General features: G+C 51.3%; 1 protein-coding gene across 1 annotated transcript in view; it reads left to right on the top strand.

Moving 5' to 3' along the window:
- LOC126642106 (heparan sulfate glucosamine 3-O-sulfotransferase 3A1-like) overlaps positions 1 to 22347 on the top strand; it is a 33023-nt gene extending 10676 nt beyond the window's left edge. Inside the window, exon 2 of the mRNA XM_050319449.1 lies at positions 21613 to 22347. Within this exon, the coding sequence (XP_050175406.1) occupies positions 21613 to 22231 (619 nt within the window). The 3' untranslated portion in view covers positions 22232 to 22347. The remainder of the gene's footprint in view (positions 1 to 21612) is intronic.
- Positions 22348 to 26570: the final 4223 nt, after the last annotated feature.

Here is a 26570-nt window from a genome sequence, read left to right as displayed (position 1 = left end):
GTGTGATCCCTGCTCAGCCCAGCCCAGCCCAGGCACCAGACCCAGGGCAGAGGTGCTCAGCCCCCAGAGCCGCCTTTGTAACAAGTCACAGTGCTGCTCTGGCCCACTCCTGGCCCTGCCACCCTCCCTCCCAGCACCAGCAAACCCTCTGGAAGAGCCTGCAGAAGAACTTAGCAGGACACAGAGGCAGTTAGGCCGGGAGGCTCCGGAGGGGCTGAGCTGGGGAGAGGCTGCCCCGCCTGACCCAGATGCCGCGCACAGCAGTTAATTGAGTTAATTGAGTTTGACCATGTGCAGCGCCCCGGGTCGGGGTCAGCACAGCCTGCCCAGGCACTGGGGCTGCTCTGTTTGCTGTGGCACAGGTTGAGCTCTGCCCTCCCCACCCGGGGGGGTCGTGGCCCTCTCTGTCACACCCCGGGGACCCGCTGCCCCCACGGTGTGAGGCGGCAGGGCCGGCGAGCTGAGCTCGGAGCGCTGGGTTTCGAGTTTACAGCTTCATCTGCTCCCTGCTTCCTGATTGCACTGGAGTTGTCTGGCCGAGTGACAGCAAACTGCCGGCTCGCAGCTGATGCCTGGATGTGCCTGGTGCTCCCATCCCTGCAGCCTGGCTGGTCAGGGAGCTTTGTGAGAGTAAAATCCAGCATTTGTTGCCCTCCCCTCCAAGACTGCCCCAAAACAGAGGTGGGAGGAAGAAATTGGTGCTTCCTCATCACCTCCTGCCTCTGCCAGGCCGTGTGGTGAGGCAGCAGCTCACTGGACCCTCCGGAGCCAGGCACCAGCATCACCCACAATTTCCTGCTGCAGGAGAAGCCATGGGCTTTATCTGTCCATTGGGATCCACCACCTTTCCCAAGAAAGATGCAAACACCTCTGGATCCTTTGGTATGTGAGAAATATGCTATCACAGCACTGGAATTTTCAATTATTATCATTTTTTGGACAATATAATCATCTCCCCAGCACATGCTCCTGCTGTTCTCTCAGCTATGTCCCAGTCCCACTCTCATTTGGAAGCTGCCTGGGCTTGGTCACATTATAGCCCTGGGAAGGTAGATGGGAAAGGCATCAGGGGTGGTGACTGCAGAGGCGAGGAAGGAATTTGGGTGTGTTTCCTCTGGAGTAAACCTGGCTTAAAATTATGAGCGACTCTGGATTTTATTAAAGCCCTGAAAGCAGCGCTTGGTTTTGTTGGTCAAATCGAGCAGCCCAGTAAAAGCTGCTGTGAGCCCACACCCAGATGAAGAAGCCCAAGGTAAGGTGACCTGCAGGGCTGTGCTCAACCCTGGCTGCTCCTGGGGGCTTTCTTGGCCGTCACCCCTCTGGGGACATGTGGGGGTGAGTGGGGTGGAGGAGCCTGGACCCAAACTGGAGCCCACTGGGTGTTCCAGCATGGCAGGACAAGCATCCTGCTTCTCCCCTCCATCCCTGGGAGCTTCTGCTGAATAGCCTGTGGTCAGCCAAGGGCAGGTGCCCTGGTGGGTCTGGCCTCTGGTTGTGGTCACCTTGTTGCTGGGAGCCAACTCTAGCAGAAATTCCCCTTTTCCTTACACATCCCCAGGATAATGCCAGCTTTATCAGACCAGTGAGATATACACCAGCAGCTGAGCCAGCTCTCCTGGGAGTCTGTCTGTCTGTCTGTCTGTCTGGGAGGGCTGTGCTCTTGCCTGGCTGCTGCTGCTGGGATTGCCCGATGTCGGGAATGCATTTAGGGGTTGTTTGACCTGTTGGCTTCCAAACATGGTCAGCCAAAGGGTCCAGGGGAAGCTCTGTCCTGGCTGTTCTCCCAGACCAGGCATTAAATGCCCAGCACACCCTAGGAAGGGAAGTGCAGTGTTCACTGAAAGCCATCCCGTGGTGTCCTCAGGGAGGGGGCACCTGCCACACCTCCTGAGATGGTCCCACTCCTGCCCTGACCAACCTTGCCCAACCAGCTCCAAGCCCAGAGCCATAAAACAGATTCCAGCAGGATCCTGGGCACGAGGAGAAGGGAGAGAGCTGGGTGCTCTCACACCCTCCTCTCCTTGCAGGCAGCAGGCACATCCCTTGCTCTGGGACTCAGGGGGGAAGGAGTCAGGAGGGAGCTTTGGGCGGTGATTAATGGCCTCAGCCATGGCAGGGCCATGGGTCAAAGAGGCCCAATAATTTCCTGGTGATATTCCTGCTGGAGGGGGCGATAAGCCAACGTGGCAGATACAGATCCATCTGTCCCCCCCCAGCTCTGGAGCAAAGTTAGAGCAGGGACAATGGGGATGCTCCCTGAGCCCTGCTCCCACTCTCCACAGAAGGACTTGGAGACACAAGCCCGTGGGTCACCCAGACATTGCTGACTCAGGCGTGGCCCCCCCTCAGCAGAGATTTCCAGGAATGCCGTCCTTACCCTCTCCTGCCAGACAAATCATAGCCATCAGATGGTTAGGGAAAAATTTGATTTGCCTTGTAATCTAATCAATGTTAAATAACAGTAATTCTGACTCCGAGCTCCCTGTTTAAAGTGCTGTTGGTCTCTGGGGTTCGCTGGAGTTATTTAATCTAATGAAATCCCCATTACTGTCTCATGAGGGGGCACCACGGGGATGTCTGAAGGAAAGCAATGGTTAAAGAATTGGCAGTCAGGGCCAAATATCCAGTGGGGGAAAGGGGCTGAGTGCAGGAACTTGAAGGTTTCACCTGGCAGTGACCCAGAGCTCTTTGGCTGCATCGTTCTCACGGTGACTGTCATTGCTCAAGACGTGGTGGGGGTGAGCACATGTCCAAGTTACTCCCATCACCTTCCCTGAGCAGCCTGGATCACACCGGTGCTACCTTGTCCCTTTTCCTGGCCCAAACAGGAGTTATGGTTTTTAACCCCTCTCAGTGCTCCATCCTGCAGCACACTTGCTTGTGCTGCCTGCAGTGTGTTGCTCTCGGTGCTGCCTCTCCCTGTGCTGGTTCCAGCTGTGCTGTCTACTGGATTTTTATGGAGTCAGAGAATGTTTTGGGTTGGAAGGCACCTTACAGACCCTCTCATTCCAAACCCCTGCCATGGGCAAGGACACCTTCCATTAGACCAGGTTACTTAATGCCCCATCCAGCCTGGCCTTGAACACTGACAGGTATTTAAGACATTTTCCCCAAAACCTGCTGTGATTTTTTTTTTAATTTCCATTAAGCACTTTTCCCTAACCTCCTTTTTAGAGGGAGATAGGACCTGCTCCAGGTCCTTTGTGACAATCCCTGGGCCCCCAGTCGATTACGTCAGGACAGAGCCCTATCCAGCCGGTTGCTTTCCTACATGCTGAGCTCATTGTGTTCAAATATCTTGGAATTCCATCAGCAGCAGGCAGGGACTCTGCTGCTGTCAAATACCAGCACGGCCGCATCCCATGTGTACTGGGAGAGTGTTCCTTCCCCTGAAGCGCGTGCTCCAGTTTCCCATTATTATTTCTTTAATGAGACTGATACTTCGTACATCACTCATTTGCTGCTAAAATTAGAGTTATTAGAGCAATAAGTAACAATTACCTTCGGAGCAGGGTGGAGTAGAAGCCCAGTGGGATGCTACACCAAAGGAGGGGGAATCAAACCCGCCTTTTGGGAGCAAATGCCCTCAACCTGCAGCATCTCACTGGAGCAGCTTCGTGGGGACAGCTGGAATAGCTGTCAGGGGTGCCCAGCGTCCTCTGGAGGAAGGATTGCACCCATGGGTGCTGGGAGAGGACATATCTGGCTTGATGTTTGTGGATGATGGGGTTGTGGCTCTGCACGTGCCGCTGAGTTATCTCGGGACATCCTCTGAGCATCCCGTCCCCAAGGAGCGGCTGCTTTCCTCGAAAACCATCTCCATGCTGGAAAAAAAAAAAAAAAAGAAAGAAAAAGGAACATGCCTGGTAATCTAATCATGTAAAGTGCTCCTAAAATCACGTCTGCGCCGCACAGCAGCGTGCCAGAGGTCTCTGGAGGAGCAGTGAGAATTAGGTGCAGAGAGACGGGGCAAAGCAGGGATTTCTGGAGGGGGAGGGCAAGACGTGTCAGGGGACCAGTCTGAGAACCCCTCTGTGACCACAGCCCGGGCCAGCACTGCAGGACACCAGCCCTCACCCCAGGAGGGGCAGCACTCCATCCCCAGTGCACGGATGAGCCCTGGCACGGGTCCCCTCAGCAGCGTGGGATCACGGGAGATGCCCCACGTGCTAAGCAGTGCCCCACATGCTAACAAGGAGCCCAGGAGCCAGCCCTGGCGAGGGACAGTCCCCACGGGCCGTGCCTCAGCGCCAGCCGGGATGTCTGTGCTCATTATGCACGTCCCTTTCATGCCGCCTTCATTATTCGCGTGCTATCCAGTGTCATTAAGATATCAAGTTCATTTAGGTACATCCACATTGGCAGTTTAATTATGTCTGGGTACTACTCTGTATTTTATTCATGGACTATCTGGGGGCGGTTGTCAAACACAAGACCAGGAGATAAAGGTTCGGTGGCTGCAGAATGCTAATGTCCTGCTGGTTCCCTTTTGACAAATACACATGCCAGTTATCACCAAACTGATTATTTCATTCATTAACACCACATACATCAGCTCCCTTCACCCACTATTATTGTATACATTCATCTTTTCATAAACAATTACCTGACAAGGTTGGGAAAGGCAAGTACTGGGGAATTAATGCTGTGCTGGGAAGTTCCTGGCGTGGGTTAGTAACAAGGTGCTGGGGCGGGGGGGGTGTGGGATGCCCTGTTAGTGTGATGGCTTCATTAATCAAATTAGGGACAATAGCGTGTCACATGTGTGCCATGTTTCCCAACAATGCTGAACCCGTCTGCTTTGTGCCGGGGGCTCAGTGGATGGGGCTCCCTGTCCAGTTTGTGGTGGTGGGAGGGGCATGAAATGAAAGCCAGGGGACCCAGTGGGAAGGCTTGGAAAGCAGCCTGACCATGATTTGAGTTTCTATTATTATTATTATTGTTGTTGTTATTATCATGAGGAACAGTTGCACAAAAACAGACTCTTTGTTGATTTTTCTGCCTTTTTTTCCAGCTTGCTCATACTGCTTTCCCCGAGCTGGAACCCTCCACAGTAGGATTAGAAGTGGTGGTAGGAATGATTTAGGACACCGTGAACATGTAATGAGTTGGAGAACAAAACCCCCTCCCGGGTCTTCTTTCTACAGTTTTTAACTGTAAAAGGCTGGTGATGGAGGGGAAAAAAAATTACAGGGAGATGTGAAGAGTAATCAAACTCATGAACTGCAGGGATTCCTGCAGCTTTCTTAGACATAGTGGTGGGATCCACTGGGGAGGACCAGGGATGCTACTCACCCACCTGGAGATCACTCACTGCCTGGACCTGCCAGGAGCAGCATCCTCCAGCACATGCTGTCCAGCATAAACCCCTGTAGAAGGAATCAGACCTGGGGCCACTCTCAGTGACTGCCTTGAACACACAGCTCACGTGGTTTCAGTGTTGGGTTGGTCCCTTATTTATTTCTTTAAATACTTTGTACCCTCAACTGTTTCCACCGGCAATCTCGCTCCCTCCAACACGGAGAAGGAGCAGCTGTGAGAGGCCACCAACACAGCCAGAATCAATTCAGCTTTTCACTCAAGCAGACACTCTCAGAAAGTAATGCTTCAGGGGTCACACTGCTGCACTGCTCCAGCACAGGATTTGCAAACTAAATAAAGGATCCAAGTGATCTCTAAGTGCCCAACTCCCTTAGGCCCCTTTAGAGAAAGCTCCTCTGGAATGACTAAGAAGCTTTCACTGTGTGTTTGCAGAAGCATTAATGCTCCTTGCTATCTCCACGAGTCTCTTTGATCACACTGCAAAGTCTTCATCTCCAGGGGTCCTGTCTGGGCTTTCCAAAGGGGCTTAAGAGAGGAAATCTCACTGCTCCTTGGGAGACCTGGGCTCCCAAAACACAGAATCCTTTCCCAAAGCCCTCCATGGCTCTCCATGTTGCGATGGAGAGATCACAGCATGCCAAGGGTGCCACTGGTGCTGCTCACCCTCCAAGGTGAGTCCCCAGCACAGGGGGATGGCCAGCTGTTGACATGGGCCGTGGTGTCAGCGTGGATTTGAAATCCCTGCTGTTGTAAAGAGTACCAGCATGGGCTTAGCCAGTTCTTCCTGCATTTTCTTGTGTGTTCCCAAGGGAGCACGATGACAGAGGGAACACACTCAGGCTGGGTTTTCTCCTCTTTGGGGATGCTGAGAAATGAAGGGCGAAGGAGGGTTGATCTTGCTAAGCAGGGCAGCCCTGGAAAAGGAGAGGCTGGGGGTCATCTTCAGGAGCTGATCTGAAACCCCAGCCCATGCCAGTGCAGTGCTGAGTGAGGCAGAGGAATGTTTATTGACCCAGATCCAAATGACTCAAATTGACTCATGAAGCTGAGGTCACTAATCGGGTTTTTTTTCATCCATTCATATTCTGGAGAGGACTTTTTTCCCTCTTCTTCTTTTTTTTTTTTCCCATTATTGAGCTGTATTCACTCCTAACAACCTTGATGTCATGCTGATATCCAAGCCAGAGCCTCCACATCCCCCCCAGCCTCCCCCTGTGCAGCATGGTGAAGGTGAGCGTGGTACAAACCTACAGCCCAGCCAGACCTGTATCATTTACTCATGAAATTTAGATCTGCTATCAACTAAAACTTCCTGAAATATGTCAGATGACTCCGATGCCAGGTTAGACAGTGATGCATTCCCTGGAACTGCTGAGCACAGGAAAGAGCTCTTGATGCACGACCTTGTGAGCAGTGGCTGAACTCCCTGCACAGACTGCGGGGCCGGAGGGACCTGTGCTCTGTGCAGCTCCTCCAGCAACAGCCCTTGCCTTGCCCACAACTTGCAAATTAGGCCAGGAAGAATCTTTTTAAGCTTTCTATTTTCTGGAGACTTTTGCCCTCTTTGCACTTGACTGCTTTTCTCCAGGAATGAAAGTGGGGAGCCCTTTCCCAGCCATTAAAGTTTCATTTAGCAAAAGGACAAAGAATTGGCACGGGAAGGATGAAGAATCACTGCAAGGGTAAACTTGTGTGACTCTATATATTTTAGATCATAGCCTGAGGTCAGGCTCCCTTTTTTGTAATACAGATGGAGGATTTTTTGGCCTTGCAGCAGGAGGAAATGTGTAGTGATATATAAAGAAGGCACTTCTCAGCATAATTTAAGGCACAACCTCTGTTCTCAACAGTGAGGTCCTTTGAGGTGTCTGGGTCTTTCATAAACCTCTCTGCTGATGTGCACACACACACACCACACACACCCCATCTCCAGCAGTATATTTCACAGTAATTTCCTAAACTTTATAATAGTCTCTGTTTAACTGTTAGGACACCATAACCATGTCCCAGGGGATGGATCCTCCATGTTCCCAACAAACCCCAGCAGCTGGTCCATTAACCTGCAGGGTCACAAGGATGTCCAGAACTCTTTGAGCGTGGCCATGCAGCCCATGTGGCCCCAGCCTGCTGCATCCACTGCCCATTTCCAATATTATTTCCCTACCTCCAACTTCAGCTGCTTTAATTTAGCTGCTTTAGTCCCTGCACTCACTAGGTCCTGATTTTTGGTCTCTGAGACCTGGTGGGATTTCTCCTTCTCCAGAGGGAAGGAGGATGGAAGAACAGTGTTTTTTCCCAGACCACCTCCATTTAGTGGTTTTTCCATGCCCTTCTAATCTCTGGCCAACATTTTGTCCCCCTTCACATTGCCTGCAGCTTCTCACCCACCACCCCTCTCTCCAGCTCCAGGTCCCATCCCAGCTCCTCTCCCATCCTTTTCCTCTTCTTCCATGGGCAGAACACGTGCACTGTGCTGAGTGCATGGCTGAAGGTGCTCCTCTGCTTGTGCCTAAGAAAAATGAGGCAGACATGGAAAACAAGCAAATCACATTATATGTAGCAGGCAATAATGTAGCTCCCAGGGGACAGAGATAATATACTGAGAGACAAAGGAACAATAGACTTTGCTGGCCTGAGTGCTCACTTGATTGTGGCTTTTCTGGAATTATTCCTGGCTTCCTCTGTGTGAGTGGTGAATGGAACCTCAGAGCTGATATGGGATCAGGATGCTTTCAGGAGCTGTGCTGGGGATGTGCCTCATTCCATACAGGAGCCCTTGGCCTACACACTGTTCTCAGGGGTGGTGCTTGGTCCACACAGGAACCCCCAGCACCAGGGACGGGGATTATTTTCAAGCTGGATGTGATTTTTGTGGCTGTGAAGACACTTTCAGAGGGACTTTGTCCAGAGAATTGTATTGATTTGGGATCCCATTTCACGGTGGGGCAGGTGTGCCATTAGCAGTGGGAGGAAACCACTGGAGATTCCTGAGTTTGGGATGCAGAAAGAGGCATCGGGATGAAGGCACTGGCATCAACCACATGGTTCCCTTCCCTTCCCTTCCCTTCCCTTCCCTTCCCTTCCCTTCCCTTCCCTTCCCTTCCCTTCCCTTCCCTTCCCTTCCCTTCCCTTCTTTTTTCCTTTTCACCTTTTTCTTATTCTTTCCTTCTGTCTCCTCTTTCTTTCTCTCTTCTGCTTTTTCTGTCTGTCTGTCTTGTCTTTCCACCTTTCTGAGACCTCAGCAAATTCCAGGAAGGCATCAGTTGCCTTTAACACCCAAAGGAAAAATCGAAGGGAAGGGTTCAATTACTCGCATGAAAAATGAGTTTCCTAACCGAGGTCTATCCATTTGCTAGTTGTGCTTGGTTTAAAACTGAATTATAGAGACTGCACATTTTTCTGGAGACCGATGCATTAATTTTTCTCAAAACAGACAAGAGAGAAGCAGAGGGAAAATAAGATAATAAGAGTTTCCACAGTGATTTATATGCCTTTGTGAAAAATAATGGGGGCAGACGACAGCGCGCTCCGGCAGCCGGGCGGGGGGGAAGGGGCAGGGGGGTGGCAGGGACGACTGCAAGGAAAACTGCCAGAAGTCCAAGTATGATTGTTGGTTTTAGATGATATAAGATCACTTCATGTCTCTGACTGGCTTGAAAAATCTCCCTTTCTCTCTCTCTCTCTCTGTACACACATAAAATACATACCATATGATGCACTTAAAATCAGCACAGGCTGCAGTGTTTATACAGGAAAGGATTGTATTTCTGGCCGACCTCTCCCCAGCCCTCCTTCTTCTGCCGAAGGATAAACTGGGACCTTTAGAAAACAAAGTGGTGGCTGCAATTTTTAACAGATTTGCTCTTGCTTATATTGACACAGGGCAGGCGAGCCCTTCCCCTGGGCCTGTGGGCAGAAACCAGGGGGGGCCGAGTTTATTTATTTTTTTTTTTATCTGTTCACTTTGGTTTGATTTATATGCTAAAAGAGATATTTTTATTATAGTGCATAGTAAATTAGGTTTCTTTATTGCTCATGAGAGCCGTTTTCCAAAATTGGACTATTTATATAGTACACTGATTGCAATGTATTTCCGATCTTGATGTCTGACTGGAGGGAATAAAAAACCTACACTAAATTGTGGGGTTTTAAAAAAAAAAAAAAACCTGCAACCTTTTTTGAAATGAGATGAAATGGGTAACTTTTTCTCGAGATGACGATGTGGCACTCGGCAGCTCCCAGGAAATCATGTTGGTTCAGCAGCTAAAGGCCTCTGGTGGGAACTGGAGGCTCTGGAAGGTTTTGAGGCGGTTTTTGAGGTTTGCCCATTGTCGTAATCCACGGGAAACGCATCCAGGAGGCCAAAGGCCACCGGAGCTGTAGTACCTACACTGATGTTTCTCTCCAATTATTTATAGGAATGATTCAGTGGATTTATTCCCTGTTGGTTTCCCAGCAGAAAATCCTGCGGCGCTCGGGCGGATGTGAGAGCGCGGGGAGGCTGGAAGTGATGCTTTAAAGCAGAACCCAAATCTGTTGCAGGGCAGATGGTTAATTGTGTGGTTCAATTTATTTGCCTAATGCAAATCATGTCCCGTTTGCCCGTGGTGCCGGGGGAACACGATTCCTGTTTGCCTCGCTGAAAGCCGAGACTTCACGGAATCTTCTGCAGCTCCCACGCGAAGCTCCTCTTTGTGGTCCCAGCAGAGGGTCACTCAGGGTCACAGCCTCTCCAGGGATGGCACAGAGAGAGGCTGGGATGGGGATAAGCTGCCAACACCACGTTGGTTTGCAGGATTCAGCTTCCCACCTTCATGTCTCCAGGCCTAAGAAAGTGCTGCAGGGTGTGGCAGCATCCCCTTCTTCCATCCCCAAACCAGGCACTGGGGAGGGTCCGTGGGGCTGGACCCCCAATCCCCTCCAGCCTTGCACCAGGAGGGTGTTTCTTGGGGATTTCCCAACTTCCCAAATGGGCCTAATTGAAGCCTAAAGAGATTTCTCACAGATTCATGTCTTTTCAAAGGAGAAATTTGCATATTAATAAGAAGCTGTTCAGACTGATTGGCTTAATGTGTTTGGGGTAAGTATAATTAAATGTCAAGGGAAATATATCATGAAGTAATGAAGCTGGAGTAATTTATCAAAAAATAAGAGGGAGACACTTCCAATAACAAACAGTTCTTTAACCTTCCTCTTTAAGATGATTTGCTTAGTCAGGGCTGAAATGTGTGGTCTTGGAGATCCTCGAGTGAGAGGCACATGAGATGGTTATTGGTTTGGGGGTGGAGGTTTTTCCATGTTCTCTCCAGTACAAACCCCTCTGCCCTGGGATGCCAAGGCTGAGCCCATCAGGAGGGTTCACCTGGGTCCAGGTGGAGGAAGGTGCAGTTCTGGTTCCTCCAAAATCACCAGTAGCACCTGGGAGGATGTTTGGGGGGATTTACCTATGTAAAACTCCAGGAGTGCCCTTTGGGAGGAACAATAAGGTTGAGGTTTAATTATATCAGATGCTGGGTCACTTGGACCTCATGTCCTGCCCCACACAGCAGTGACTGACCCTGTGCATGGTGGGAATGCAATTGGGAGCTCCTGGTTTGCACTTGTGAGGGAGAAGGGCAGGATGCAGGGATGGAAAAGGATCATGACCATTGTTTCAGCTGGAAAATCCTCCTTTGGCATAATATGGCATAAAGGGGAGTCAGCAGGTTGTAGAATAACCACAGAATCAGAGAATCACAGAATGGTTTGGGAGGAACCTTAAAGCTCATCTCATTCCAACCCCCTGCCATGGGCAGGGACACCTTCCACCAGCCCAGGTTGCTCCAAGCTCCTGTCCAACCTAGCCTTGGACACTTCCAGGATGGAGCAACCACAGCTTCTCTGGGCAACCTGTGCTAGCGCCCCACCATCCTCACAGCCAAGAATTTCTTCCCAATATCCCATCTAACCCTGCCCTTCATCAGTGGGAAGCCATTCCCCCTTGTCCTGTCACTCCAGGCTATTGTCCAAAGTCCCTCTCCTGCTCTCTTGGATCACTGCAAGGGGCTCTCAGGTCTCCCCAGAGCTTCCTCCTCTCCAGGTGAACACCCCCATCTCTCCCAGCCTGTCTCCAGAGGAGAGGGGCTCCAGCCCTTTGTGGTCTCCTCTGGACTCCCTCCATCAGCTCCACATCCTTGTTATGCTGGGAGACCCAGACTTTGCCTCAGCAGTCCAGGTGGGATCTCACCAGAGCAGAGGGGCAGAATTGCCTCTCTCACCCCACGCTGTGGGAATGCAGCCCAGGATATGGATGGTTTTCTGGGCTGCAGACTCACATTGCTGAGTCATGTCCAGCCTCTCATCCCCCAGTAATAGAGGCATCTGTGGAAGACAGCAGGAGTGTCTGTTTTCATTAAGAGGGACCACAGTCACAATAAAGCAGTGCCCAAAAGCCAACAGAACCAACCACCAGAAGCCTGAATTTACCCAAGCAAATCCAGCTGGGAAATGAAGAATCACTTTTCATTTGGGAACCACGTTGGAAATATGATGAAATCACTGTGGGCCTGATTTGCTCCCCTGTGAGAATCAGCTGGTGCTGCAGGGACTTTGGCAAACAACTTGTGCCTTACACATGGAGCTCCAGCCACTGCTGGGTTAAGCTGTCACGTGGTGCTGGGGAGGCTGGATGAGTGCAGGTCCAGGTCTGATGGGGACAGACAGAGTTTGTGCTCCCCAGTGCATGGCATACCCCAAACCACTCCCCAGAGCTGCTGGGAATGCCATGAGAGGAGCTCTCAGGGTGGATTAAAGAGCAGGGTGATGGGGAATCACTGCAGGGCAGTGGCAGAGATGGCTGATGAGCCCATTCCCAACCCAACAGAGAGAACTCCTTTAGAAGCTGCCCAGTGGTGTCTCCATTCCCATATAAAGGATGGAGACTTGGTAAAAGGGGGCTGTGGCTGAGGGCTCCAGAGCTCTTCATCTGCTCCTGGTAGGCAAAGGGCTGGGATTTACCAGCAGTTAGCCTCTGGAGAGAAAACAACTACAAAACTCCCCTTTTCCAAAGCCCAGCTGGTCAGCTTGGAGGAAGTGGTGGTGGTGCCACCCCAGATTGCCTCATCTCCAGTGAGTTCCTTGTTCCAGCAGAGAAAATCAATGGCCTGCACAGCTAATGGCATCTGGGGGGTTCTGCTTGTCGATAGCACTTAGGCACTGGTGGTCTCCAGGAGATGCCCAGATGTGTTTCCCAGCACTGAGGATTTTTGGGAGCCTCTCACTATGTTTCCCTCTCTCAGATGTGTCCTGAGATGCTGGGACAGCAGGATCACCTCTCAGCACAAGGACACACCTGCCCGAGCCCGGGGCTTCCCGCTTACCTGCTGCCCTCAGAGCTTGAGCTCTGCCCATCAATAATTAATCAGAGCAATTAGGCAGAGGGTTTGTGTGCTGTAATGAGCTCTGATCAGTGCAATCTCCCTTCCCGGGGGGGGCAGCGAGGCAGGAGCTGAGCGCTGAAAGCACAGTGGGGGCACAGGGCTGCTGAGCAGAGCCCCCTGTGCAGCCCCTCTTTGCGTGCAAACCCTCCCCTGCCCTTCCCAGCCCTCCTGCTCCCATCGCTCCGGGGTCACGGGAGCCAACGTGAAGTCACACGCGTGGCTGGTCCCACGGGGGTCTCCTGGGGGCAGACGAGCCCCTTATCTTGGGGACGCTGCCACTTCCTGCTCGGCTGCCCTGCCCTTGGCCCAGGATTGTTCCTGCTCTTCCTGACCGAGGTCACAGCCCGAGATCCAGGAAGGCTCTCCACCTCTGGAGTTATCAGGGACGCTCCGTGCAAACAAGCTGTTTTCTCCGCGGCGCTCCTTTGATGGGTTTCCCAGCTCCTTCGGAAGGGGAAAGGCTTCCTGGCTGTGACCTGGGGATGGGGTGACTCTGGATGTTACCCCCATAAATGCTGCACTGGGAGCTGAGTGTCCCAGAGATTCCTGGCGTGTTTTGTTCTTGACTGCTGAGGTGGTTAAACCCACTGTTGGAGTGAGTGGAGCTGCCCACCGTGCTCGGTGTGCAACGGGGAGGACTAAGGACCCCCCAGAGCCTGGCTCAGCCCCTGTGATGGGCACAGCATGGGTGCCTGGATGGGCACAGCTGCCTGCCCTGTCCCTCTGTCACCCCTGCCCTGCTGGGCGGGCTGGATTTGGGGCTGGCACCGCTGACCATGGGGGTTTGGATGGGGACAGGGAAAACACCTGGGGGGCCCTGTGGGCTGCAGTTTAGGCAGAGGTTTGCACCTGTGTCAGGCTGTCAGCCAGCCCTAGACTTCAGAGGGATCTTAACTGGAAGGAGTGGAGGCAGGGACGGGAAGGCAGCTCTGCTGATAAGATGCTGCTTGACAGATACAGCGTGGAAACAGCTGCTGCTGGCTGCAGATGTAATGAGATACCTAAACACCAGGCCTTGCTCAAATAAACTCCAGCATCCGCCGTGAGGACGAGCCGGGGAGCTCCTGAGGCTGCTCCTGTGTGCCAGCAGCAAGCACAGGGAGGGCACATCTGGGGGCTGGGGGCAGGAGAGGCCCTGCCTCTTCCAGGGTGCTGTCTTTGGGAAGGTGCTGTATGAGTGGTGTGCCACGTTTGTCCCCAGCAGTGATGGCTGTGCCCAGGGCTGTGCCTGCAGCACCCAGCAGTGACTGTCCCTGCAGCCTGGGCTCTGGTACAGGGGGTGATGCCCACACTCGGCTCTGCCACCAGGTCTGGTTTTTGGGCTACTTTCTCGAGTTCCTAAAAGTGGTGATACTCCCTGTGCGCTCTGAGAACTGCCCTTTTCATCCCAGCACAGCCCAGTCCAACAAGGGCCAGTACTCATAGAATCCCAAAAGGGTTTGGGGTCAGAAGGGACCTTAAAGCTGGCCTTGAACCAGGGATGGGGCAGCCACAGCTTCTCTGGGCAACCTTTGCCAGGGCCTCACCACCCTCACAAGCAAGACTTTCTTCCTAATAATCACTCCAAACCTACTCTCTTCACACTTCATGTTTGCTTTAATTTTTTTAAGCCCTCTGGAATATTGGGCATGATAAAAACCCTGTGTTCTAGGGGCACATCCTGGGGAAGCAAATAACCCAGGGTCATTCCCTGCATGTGGAAATGAAGGAGTTCTCCTGGACACCTTTCCAACTACAGCCAAGGGAATAAGACCACGTTTATCCTAGCAGGTGATGAGCTCAACCTGCACAGTTTGCACTGTTTCTGTGGGGGCAGAAGGGCAGAGCCAGAGGAAATCTCAAGGCCCTTGACTCTACTGCAGTTGTTTTGTGAGGGTGCAGTGTCCTCCAGGAAATGATGGCTGTGTTGTACCGAGATTTCCCTGAGTATTATCTTTACCCAGATAAAAGGATGGGTAGGGGTAGGAGAGACCCACGGTCTCCACTGTCCTCTCCCAGGACTATTCCTGCCTCTTATTTTGCTCCAAGCTCAGCCTAATCCATCCTCATTAAAAGCAATGGCAATGGTGTCCTTTTGCTATTTCAGTGCCAGTTGGTTTTGATTTTACATCCAGCAACACCAGTGATTTTCTTTTTTCCTTGCAGACCTCTCTGATCCTTTGCCCCTTTCCTTTCAGCTGCCTCAGTCCCACAGCTTTTCTTGGAGGGTTGCTTTTTTTTTTTTTCATTTTTCTCCATTTCCTGAAATGCTTCTTTCCATGTATTGATTTCACCTGAGATCTGAAGGAAGGCAGAGCAGGAGGCTCAGCTAACTCCGATGTACCCTCACAGCTCATCAAAGCAAATTTAGAGCCTTGCTAGAGCTGCCAGGGCAGCACAGCCCCTGGGCTGAGCCACTGGTCTCATGGGAGGGAGGAATTCATCTCTTTAGGCAGTGTTTTTCTAATTTATATATACATACCCGCTCCTGGTTACATCAAGTTATCACTCTTGCCAGAGCATCTTTCTTTTCAATCATCTCCTGTACATGCTGTAATGGTACTTCTGGGAGTGTGGGCTGGAGGGGGAGGGAAGGGAAGCGCCTGTGAGAGCAACTTCGGGGTTTTTTATAAATTTCTGTTGCAGAGTCACTACTTAAAAATGATTTGAAAGAAAAAGAGAAATGCTGGGGGGAGGAGAAGACAACCTGCTGGTGGCTGCAGTGGCCCAGGGAAGGATGCACAGCACGCCGGGGGCGTGAGGCTGCACCAAGCCACAGTGCTGGCTGTGCCTCAGTTTCCCCATCCCCCTTGTTCTTCATGCTGGAGAGTGCTCTGTATTTCCCCCAGGACTGTCAGCTGTGTCACCTGCCCATCACCCTGGTGTCCTGCTCCTTCCTGGGGACAGAAATTCTGGCAGTGTTTCTATAGAGAAGTGAGACGTGAAATAAACCCCCTCCGACAGCCGATTTTACCTCTCTGCTCTGCTTCCCTAGCTCTGTCCAGTCCTCCCTGTGAGCATGTGTTGCATTTCTGGGAGCAGATTTGGCCCTTCCTTGCCAGGAAGGCTCTTCTATGGGATCCAAGGTCCCACAGCTGATTGCAGAGCTGTCGGGTTCTTTCAGAAAGAGCAACAGTTCTTTGATATGGTTTTTCCTGTGATGACCTCTTCAGTGGCACTTCCCTAAAAACAGCACTTGCCACCAAGAGAGACTTCCTTTCCCACTGTTGCTACAGGCTAGGGAGCTCCAAATCCCAACTGAACCCTGGACTTTGCCTTGGGAGCAAAACCAAACTGCAGCAAACCAGCTGAGCAGGGAAAAACTAACAGGGGGCAGATTTTTCCTTTGCAGTTTGCCCTAAGTTTGTTATCCCATTCATTGACAACTACTCAAGGAGGCTCCTGAGATGTTCTAATACCTGCCCAGGGGTTTTCCTTCCCCACCATTTCTTTGTGTGTATCCCACTGCTTGGACCAGTAGCTCAGGCTACTGGCAAAGATGGGAAAAGCACCTGAAGCAAGGTGACCCAGGCCAGGCTGGCCAGGGAAGGTGTCTTGGGGTGCAGGGTAGGGGTCAGCAGTGTCCTCTTTCTTCTGCCGTGTCTCATAAGCCCAAAGCACCTCCCAGGCTGTGTAATGGGAAGATCCTGATAGCCCAAGTCACCAGCACCTTTGGGAAAGCCCAGGGCTGTGTAAACAGACTCTGTGGAGCTCTGGCTTTGTGTTTCTGCTTCATTCCCATCCTTTATCCTGTGGACAGTTCCTGTCCCGTGTGCCCTTTCGGGGTTGAGGCCAGAGCAGCAGGAACATGGCCAAAGATAAGGGTGAATATCAGTGTGGGGAGAAGGGACTCGGCCACAGCAGCTCCTGCTTTGCTCCTGCTGCTGCTTCAGGCAGGTGGGGAGAGCACTCAGGTGGCCCAGCAGCATTGGTGGAGGGGTCCAGGGACACAGGCATTGTCCCTGAGCTGCCACTGGCAGGCACATGCCCAGGCTGTGGAGTTTTCTGCATCTCAGGGCTCGGTGGTGGTGGGTTTGCACTTCAGGCTGTACCTGTGCTGTGTTTGCTTGCAGACCCCTCTGCTCACCTTCCTGCACCCAGTGACCTGTCACTGTCCCAGGGACAGCAGAGCCTGTCAGGGGGAGCGTGTGCCACCCCCAGCTTGCTGGGGCTGGGGCAGGATATCAGCATTTGATGATATTTCTCGCTCACTGCTCATTCCTCCTGAACTGTTCCCTGCTCTGGCACTGCAGCTGTGCTGCTGCAGGATGCAAACCCCAGTGCTGGTCCAGACCCATTCCCTGCATCCTCCTCCTCCCCAGGGACATTGTTATTGCCATTTCAGGCAGAGCACAGACTCAGTTCTCTGCTGCAGCTGAGCTCAAGGCTGGTGGGTGCAAGACCCTTCCATGCCAGCACAGGGCAGGGAGATGACACCATCATTGGCATCAGGCTTGGCACACCTCCTTCTGGATGATCCTTTCAGTCCACCCAGCCTGGATACCCAGGCTCTGGCAGGCTGATTATTTTTAAGAAGTCATACAAGCACTGCCAGGAAGAAGGAACTCACCTTCTGGGGTTAAGAGGAGATGAATCCTGCCCTCAGCACATGGTCAAGGGCAGGTTTTACTGGAGCCCAGAGAGCCCATGGGGCTGACCTGTAATCACAGCAGCTTTATTTATTGCTCTGGGTTGCAGTGGCATCAGGTCTGGTGAGGAGCTGCCCTTATCTACTGACGTCAGCCTCCCTTGGAGAGAGGGCTGGACTAGATTTATGTGGGAAAGGTTTGCAGCGAGTCCATCCACAGCTGCTCTTCGTGCCTTGCCTGCTGCCAAGGAGCCCAGGAGGTCCTGAGCAGGACAGGGCTCGGTCCAGCTGGGAGCAAAGCAGCAGATGGACTTCAAACAGCAAACTCACGTCGGGTTTTCTGAATCCAGTGACCAAAAGCTGCTCCGACCTCTGTGGGAAACAGCAGCCCAGGGCTGCTCCTCCTACATGGAACAGGCTGTTCCCTCCCAGAAATCCCATTTCTGGAACAACCAGTGCTTGTTTTCTTGCCAGTCACCAGCTTTTCCTGCTGCTTGGAGTTGGTGGGACAGCAGCACAGGTCAGCTGAGGGCAAACCAGCTGTTCTGACCCATTTCCCAGCCCCTGATGGAGCCGAGGTGTGTTCCCAGCACGAGCTGGTGGCAAACACCACCAACACCCATCATTGCTTCTGCTCCTCCAAGCTAAATTGCCAGAAACACAACCCTTGGGTGCTCAGCCTTGTGAGGAGGGAGGTTTTTGGACATGATTTCTTCCCTGGAGTTGTGCTCTTGATAAGAACAGAGACTCGAGATCAGAGGGTGTCTCTGTGGACTCTGATCTCTGGGGCAGGGGTTGAGCCAACACCCTGGGAAACTTAGAGTCCAGCTTTTGAAGGGCTGCATTGTAGAGTCCACAAAGAGCTACAAAAGCCATAATAAACATGACACCAAAGGTCAGCTCCCACACCTGCAGGGCCTGAGGGTTGGGAACCATTTACTGGGATGCCCCAGTGGGGCCTGTGTTGAGGACTGGCAAACCAAGTGCATCAGGAGATCCCTGAGCAGCCCCACGTGCATCACTTGGACCTGTCACCCTAATCCTGGCGCTCAGCCCTTGCTCAGCACCACCCCATCCTGATCCTCTGGGGCTGCTGACCCTACAGCTGTGCCTGTCTTGCTCTGGCCAGGGGCTGGAGGCTTTGCTGCATCAGCTCCCAGGGAAGACAAATCCAAGCTGTTTCATGACCAGAGTGAAGTCCTGCAAAGCTCATTGGGGTGAGGAAGGGGTCACAACCCCCCTCATGAGCTACCTCCAGGGTCTTTGGCCAGACACAGGATGAGCCGTCTTGGACCTTGGACACTGGTGTTGGGAAGAAAGTGTGGACCTGGGGAAGGCCAGATATGAATATACATGCCTGGCTGAAATGCTGTCTTTGAGGAAAGTCTTCCTCCCCTATTAAGTAATTAAATAAAGCTCCGGGCTCTACTAAAATTAAAATAACAGAATCCATTTATTCTGGCAGGGCTCGCTGGTGGCTGCTCTTGCCAGAAACATTTTTGTGGTTCTTGTCTTTTCAAGTGGCTCTTTTGCAATAAAACCCAGATGCCATTAGTCCAAGGAGGCCTCCAGGCAACTGTTTATGTCCATGAAAGATGCCCTTTGTAATTAATTAATCTCCCCAACGCTGTGGTAGCACATTCCCGGGGCTCCCGGGGTGTCCTGGCCCGGCAGTGGAGGTGTGTGTTCATTCCTGGGCACTGAGGGACACTTTGTGTTGCAGCCTTGCCGTGGAAGGGGTTTAATCTGCTCCTTGGGAAGGCACAGCTGAGATTTCAACACTTACCAGAACACAAACAGAAGTCAGTGCCATCCTGCTGCCCTTGTCCTGCTGCTGCTCTTGCTCAAGAGCAACTCTGAGCTGCAGGAGGCTCTTACAGGGGCAGGGACAGTGGGGACTGAGCTGGCAGGCAGTGGGGAAGGGGGTATGACCTGGTTCCTTCACCCTTCCAAGGGTTCAGGTGCTTGCAGATGACTCAGTCATTGCAGGGCAACACGACCACATCAGAGAAATGGGAGTTTGATGCACATGGGGGAGAAAGGTGATTCATAGAATGATTCATGGAATGGTTTGAGTCAGAAAGGACCTTACAGATCATCTTGTTTCAACCCCCTGCCATGGGCAGGGACACCTTCCACTATCCCAGGTTGCTCCAAGCCCTGTCCAACCTGACCTTGAACCAGGGATGAGGCATCCACAGCTTCTCTGGGCAACCTGTTCCAGGGCCTCACCACCCTCACAGGGAAGAGTTCCTTCCTAATATCCAATCTAAACCTGCCCTCTTTCACTTTAAAGCCATCACCCCTTGTCCTATCACTCCATGCCCTTGTCAAAAGTGAGGCTGCCCTGAGCAAAACCCCATCCAACCAGCTGCACCAGGCCAGAGCAAAGAGACTTCCAGCCCAGTGCCTCCTTCCAGATGGTGGCTGGTATCAGGTATCCACAGACAAGTGTATGAAGGCTGGGGATTGGAGATCTCCTCCTGTTACCTCCTCCCAGTTGAGGGCAGTCAGGACTGGGGGCTCTCCCCATGGCTCAAGTGGCTCTGGGACTCCCACATTTCACTGCCACCACTTCATCTCAGCCACCATAAATTTGGCCAGTCTGTTTCTGAACCAGTTATGCTTTTGGCCTTCTCAGCATCAACTGATGGCAAATTCCACCGCAGAATTATGTGTCTGCTTGGCAAAGGCCATCTTTAGTTCAGCAGTGATTCCCTTTATGTCTTCACAGCCTTCAGGCCGTGCGAGGGCTCTCTCATACCTCTCAGCTCATTTATTCTCCATTCTGAGTGCCCCAAATTCTTGGGGTTTCCCCTAAAGAGAAACCCTCAGCAAAGATTTGGCTTCTCTAGGACCATGCCTTTGCTCAGCCTCTGTGTAATATGGTTGCGAAGGGAATTGCTTTAGGGTAGGGTCATTCCTTGCTCTCTCATTTGTAACATAACAGCCTGGGGTTTGGTTGTTATTGGTGTTTTTAGCCATTGTTGGCTTTTTATTGTTGCTTTTTTGATAGATGAGTTTAATTTTGCTGGCATATTGCACAGGTTTGCAAAGCAGATGTTGTTGCTGCTGCAGGACGGTGGCAGTAAAGCAGGGACGGAGCAGTTCATCACTGAGCGCGGGTGTCACGGCCTCAGAGGGGTCAAAGCTGAGGGCTCAGGGCTTGGGGGGCTGCAGTTGCCATGAGAACTGCTGGTGGCACGGCAGTGAACCTCACTGGTGCAGCAACCAGCTCCCATCCATCTCCCATTCCCCCTGGGAAGGACGGGACCGTCGGAATGTCAGCTGGGGAGAGGGAAGCGCTGCTGAGAGGCTGGAAGGCAGGATGGGTTCGTGTAACCAAGTGATGGTGGTGTGAATCACTGGTGTTTTGTAGATGCTGGCCCCTGTCTGGGGGTGATACACAGGGTGATGTGTGTGAGGGGATGGGATGTGGTGTGGCAGGCAAGGAGGAGCAAGGAGAGGAGCTGGGAGTGCCCAGGAGGAGCAGTCGGATGCTCATATGGCTCCTGCACCTTCCTGGCTTGCCTTGTTTATCCTCAGGTTATCCTACCACCAAATCCCGTGGTCCTTTAGCAAACCACACCCATTCCTGGGCCAGGAGGGCTCTGAACTCTCATGGAGATGCTGGAACAGGATGAACCCTGGCCTGAGCCCCAGGGCCCTTCCACTCCATCTAGGACAGCTTCCCGAAGCAACCTGTGTGTAGGATGTCTTTAGCTGAAAGAAGGAAATTGCTGAGGTCAGGGAGCTGCTGTTGCACATTTTTATGTGGCATCAACTTGCTTCCACCTTGAAAATACCAAAAGATAAAGTCTTGCATCCGGGCCCCTGAAAATCCCTCTGTCCGGCAGGAAGGGAGTGTTGTTACTCCAGGAATTCACTGTTATTCCAGGGAATTTAAGCCACTGTGCAGAAAACCCCAGTGTGGGCAGGGAGGAATTTAAAGGGATAGGGCATTAGGATCGTGAAGGTGTGCTGTGTTCTTACAGAGCCATTGCAAGGAGGGAGGTGGGATCCCATCAAGAGGGGAGGCTTTGAAGAGGCCAAATGAGTTCAGGTCTAATTCCAGGTAAATAGGCAGGTAAAGGAAGTGGGAAATCAGCAGTGAGCTCAGATCTTTGCAGAATCTCAGAGTATTATGGGCCTCCTGAAGAGGAAAGAGCTGGGCTGGAGTTGTGAGGTTCAGGACCATCCTGCCCCTGATACCTGGGATGTGCCCACAGCACTGCCCAGAGCCAGCTCCCCCACCCCACCCAGGGAGTTCTGGCACTAACGTGCCCCTCTCTCCCCTTATCCCAGGGACCTGATGCCCAGGACGCTGGAGGGGCAGATCACCATGGAGAAGACCCCCAGCTACTTCGTCACCAAGGAGGCCCCAGCCCGCATCTCCTCCATGTCCAAGGGCACGAAGCTCATCGTGGTGGTGCGGGACCCCGTGACCAGAGCCATCTCGGACTACACCCAGACGCTCTCCAAGAAGCCCGACATCCCCACCTTTGAGAGCCTGACCTTCAAAAACAGGACTACGGGCCTGATCGACACCTCGTGGAGCGCCATCCAGATTGGCATCTACGCCAAGCACCTGGAGAACTGGCTCCTCTACTTCCCCATCGGGCAGATCCTCTTCGTCAGCGGGGAGAGGCTGATCAGCGACCCCGCGGGGGAGCTGGGCAGGGTCCAGGACTTTCTGGGCCTCAAGAGGATCATCACCGACAAACACTTCTACTTCAACAAAACCAAGGGCTTCCCGTGCCTGAAGAAGGCGGAAGGCAGCAGCAAACCCCACTGCCTGGGGAAGACCAAAGGCAGGACCCACCCCGACATCGACCAGGAGGTGGTGCAGAGGCTGCGGGACTTCTACCGGCCCTTCAACATGAAGTTCTACCAGATGACGGGGCAGGACTTTGGCTGGGACTGAGGCTGAGGAAAAAAAAAAAATAATTTAAGAAAAGGAAAATATAATATAATATATATTTTTTTTACGTATCAGTAGAGAGGGGGGGAATACAGAAAAAAAAATAATAGTCGTGCTGAAACATGATTTGCTCTGATTTATTCTTTTCTTTCAATGCTGCTTTGTTTTCTTGCTTCTCTCAGAGAAGAGGTGATGTGTCCACCCACAAAAAGGAGGTTGTGAAGAGCAACCTGGTGCTGTCCATCACCTGCAGCTTGGCTGCTTCCCTCAGTGGGTCCAGGGTTTAGCACTGCCCCTGTAAAAGAAATGCAGGTGTAAAGTTTTTAGAAGTGACGGGGTCCTTGGGGGAGCTCAGAGTCTTCCTGAAAGGTCATCCAGATTTTGGCTTGCAATTGCCATTTTAAGCCGACCTCACCACTTCTGACAATAAAACAAAGGAGGCTTAATACCTAATTTGGCTTTCCAAACCTTACCTTAGGGGATTTTTTATTGCATGAAACATTTGGTCAATTTTTCTTCATTTATCCAATTTTTTGTTTTACTTTTAACCCCCCTAAATCAAGCTCTTTTCATCAACCAAACTTCTTTTTCCTCTTATGGAAGCCAAAACCAATAATCCTTTGTTTTGTTTTCAGACAAAATAATTTTGGTGGCCAAAAGTGAAAGGAAACAAATGATTCTTTTGACTCTGTGATGAAAATTGCCAGGTAGTCAAAAGGCCTCATTCACAGGAGCTGGCTCTAAACCAGAGTTCCCTTTTGCATCCCTTTTGCTACACTGACAGCAGAATCCTTTTCCAAGGGGGGCCCCTCTGAAGGGATTTTGGGGATGGGAAGGGAAGGTCCACACTAAGGTGATGTTCATGGCACACAAGTCTTGAAGGTGATGGGGGACCCACCATCCCACCACACGTATGTAGGAAACTTCTCTGTGTCTGGCAGATCCAATTCAATCCCTAATGATGAATATTTTAAGTTGTGCCAGTCTTAAATACAGTAGAGGAAGGGTTGGTTGGGAAAAAGTCAACAAAATGCATGTCCAGAAAGGGGAATGAGAAGATAATAGTTCTTCCCTAATTGAGAACTGAGTGGGAAGCAGGAACAAGAACATTGGTTGTGAAGGGCTTTAAAAATTGTCAGGCAAAACCAATCTCCTTTATTATCTTTTTCTGGCTGGTGGAAATGTCTCAGTGATAGAAATTTATTAGTGAAGCAGGATCTTGTGTTACCATGGGCTCATCTATCTGCTGGTTCTTGATCTTCAGCATTTTCTGGACTAAAGGAGCACCCAATTGTTGCTTTGTGCTGCATAAACACAACAGGAGGGTGAGTCCAGCCTTCAAAAGACCCTGATGAGGTAAAACAAAGTCAGGGATTGTCTGGGAATGTGGTTAAGAAGAAGCCTGAGGATGAAACTCACTGGCTGCTAACACACCAGCCAGGATCTTAATAAAATCACAACAGAGCAGAGATTTCAAGGAGTCCAAAGAGAACTGTATCTGGAATTATGAGTTAACCCATGAGGGAGGCATTTCCACCTTGGCAAGTTAAGGAAAACAGCTTGGAGGTCACTCAGCCTCAAGGTACCGAGTCCACTGCAGGTGTTGAGCCACATCCCCTCCTGGCTACCCCAAGCCACCTTCCAACTCATCCTTACACACCTCCCTCTGTTCCCAAGGGTGCAGAGAGTCCTGGGACCTTCCTATCCCCTGAAGACACAAACCCACAGGGTTTTCCCAAGGCAGGCCCATTTCTAAAATAACTCCCCTAGTGTTGCAAGGCTCCAGGAGCTTCTCCCAAAGCTCTACCTGAGCCCAGGTTTCTGTGTCCTAACTGGTGAAGTGATGGGTTGGTGGCACCAAAGCTGGGCTGTGCTCAGCAGCTTGTCCTGGCCTGGCACAGCTCAGTACCACCCTCACCACCTCCACTGATCCCTTCACCCCCTCCCCACCATTCCTGTTCCATTGTGTCCCTTTTTAACCCCCTTTTGGCAATGGTCATCCTGCCTAATTGCCTTCTGGAAACACCTTAGGGCAGAAAGGCACCACACAGACCCCCAACAGCCCTTTCTCCCTTCAGCCCCTCAATGTTCATGCAAGAAATGACACGAGAACATCAGAGATGGTCACACAGCTTTGGCTCTGTGGGGTCATGGTCCCTCCCAGCACCTCTGCAGCTCAAATCAGAAGAAGCTGGAAGATTGCTGGGCTCTTGGTAATGGTGTCCCCAATGTGTCACTGGAGGTGAGGGGAGCAACCTGCTCTCTGCCCATGCTGGACAGATCAAGGGGGAATGGGCTTCTGATGTAGACAAAAGGATGGGAGGCAGTTATTGGGAAAAATATTCTGAAAGCAAGGCTTGTTGGAGCAGGAATGGGAGATGGACACCGTCCCTCCCACCCTGTGCTCTTCCATTCAAATGCAAAAGTAGAGGTGGCAGAGAGGGACAAGGCATTGTTCACTCACAGGCACGACCAAAGTGTGCCAGCACCAGTGAGGCACAAAGTCTGAGGTCTTCACTGCTGACAAAAAGGTTTAAGTGCGCCATTTCTTTGGTATTTCAAGGAGAATTAAGGATGGGATAATAAGTACATGCCTTGGACAAGTTTCCTTGGTTTAAGCCCAGGTGGGATCTCAGCCCCACATGGTCACTCGCTCGCTCCCCCGGTGGGATGGGGGAGAGAATTGGAAGATTAAATCTGAGAAAACCTGCAGGTTGAGATAAAAACACTTCATAGGTAAAGAGAAAGTCATGCATGCAAACAAAGCAAAACAAGGAATTCATTCCTCACTTCCCATGGCAGGTGCTCAGCCATCCCCAGGACAGCAGGGCTCCATCACACGTAACGGTGACTTGAGAAGATGAACACCATCCCTCCAAAAATCCCCTCTTTCCTTCTTTCCCCACTTTTATATACTGAGCATGATGCCATGTGGTCTGGGATATCCCTTGGCTCAGCTGAGGTCAGCTGTCCTGGCTGTGTCCCCTCCCAGCTCCTTGTCCATCCCCACCTCCTCCCTGCTGGGTGGGGTGAGGAGCAGAAAGGGCTCTGACTCCATGTGAGAACTGCTCAGCAACAATGAAAACATCCCTGGGTTATCAATACTATTTCCAGCACAAATCCAAACCCTAGTCCCATGCCATCTCCTGTGAACAAAATTAACTTCACCCCAGCCAAAACCAGCACACCAGGATAAATATCACTTACGAGTATGATTTAAAAAAAAAAAAAATCAATATAGTTATATTGCTGTTGCCTCCCATACAGCCACATTTAGACTCGCACAAAGCAGCTTTGAAGTGCTACAGATCATTCTGCCCATATTTCACGAGCCACAGCAATACCAAGCACAGTCATACAAACGAGTTTCTACAATTGCCACCAAATCCCTGCCAGTAAATCAGCAGAGCTTTGATATGGCACCCAAGGCCATCGTATGTGCCTTTAAAAAAAAACTCTTCCCAGCACACTGAGCCTGGCCACACAGACATACTTTCCCCTAAATGCCTGAATGTTTGACTTCCCCTCATTTCCGAGGGTTTGAATCCCTTGCTGCACACCTTGTAAAACTATTTAGGGATCTGAGACTGTGATTGATTGGTTTTGATCTGGGCCCGAAGTATTTTCGAAAATCCCTCCACGTATGAACAATGGCTTTTAAAAGGAGGTCATGCAAGCAAATTGCTTTGAACTCTAATAGCATTTAAGCCCCTAAACTCTTTAGGCTTATTTGAAAATCCAGCCATGAAGTTTAGATTATTTTAACCTAAGAAGAATTGGAAGTAAACTGTTGAAAACTGCACCCCTTGTGGGCCTGCAGTGCTGAGCATGTGCATTGGAGGGGAAAGTAAAAGTAGCTAGAAATGAAAAGGTGACCTGTAAAGTGATTATTTATTTGTTTATTTATTTAGAGCAGAAAAACCAATACATTAACTATGAGATACTAATTAGGTGTAGTTAAATGCTTCAGGTCTCAATTATCAAATCTGCTATTAGGCACTGATGAAGCTTAGGGTTATATGCCATGAGACATTTGGAGTTTAGAATGTTTGTTTTAAGACCAGAACAAAAACCCCACCCACCTTTAGGGGCATCCTGTCACCATCAAGTGCCAAATCCATCATAAGGAAATTTTTTACAAAGAGGGTGGTGTGGCCCTGGCACAGGTTGCCCAGAGAAGCTGTGGATGCCCCACCCCTGGAAATGTTCAGGATCAAGCTGGACAGGGCTCTGAGCAACCTGGTCTAATGGAAGGTGTCCCTGCCCATGGCCTGTAAATGTCCCTTCCAGCCCAAACCATTCTGTGATTCCCTGATCTTTGAGCAGACAGACACACCCCCAT

The sequence above is a fragment of the Myiozetetes cayanensis genome, unplaced genomic scaffold (genome assembly GCF_022539395.1).
Source record: "Myiozetetes cayanensis isolate MyiCay16 unplaced genomic scaffold, myiCay2020 scf22, whole genome shotgun sequence".
In the NCBI taxonomy this organism is placed as follows: domain Eukaryota; kingdom Metazoa; phylum Chordata; class Aves; order Passeriformes; family Tyrannidae; genus Myiozetetes; species Myiozetetes cayanensis.
The sequence above is the reverse complement of the archived record's forward strand: the minus strand, read 5'-3'. Positions and strand labels throughout refer to the sequence as shown.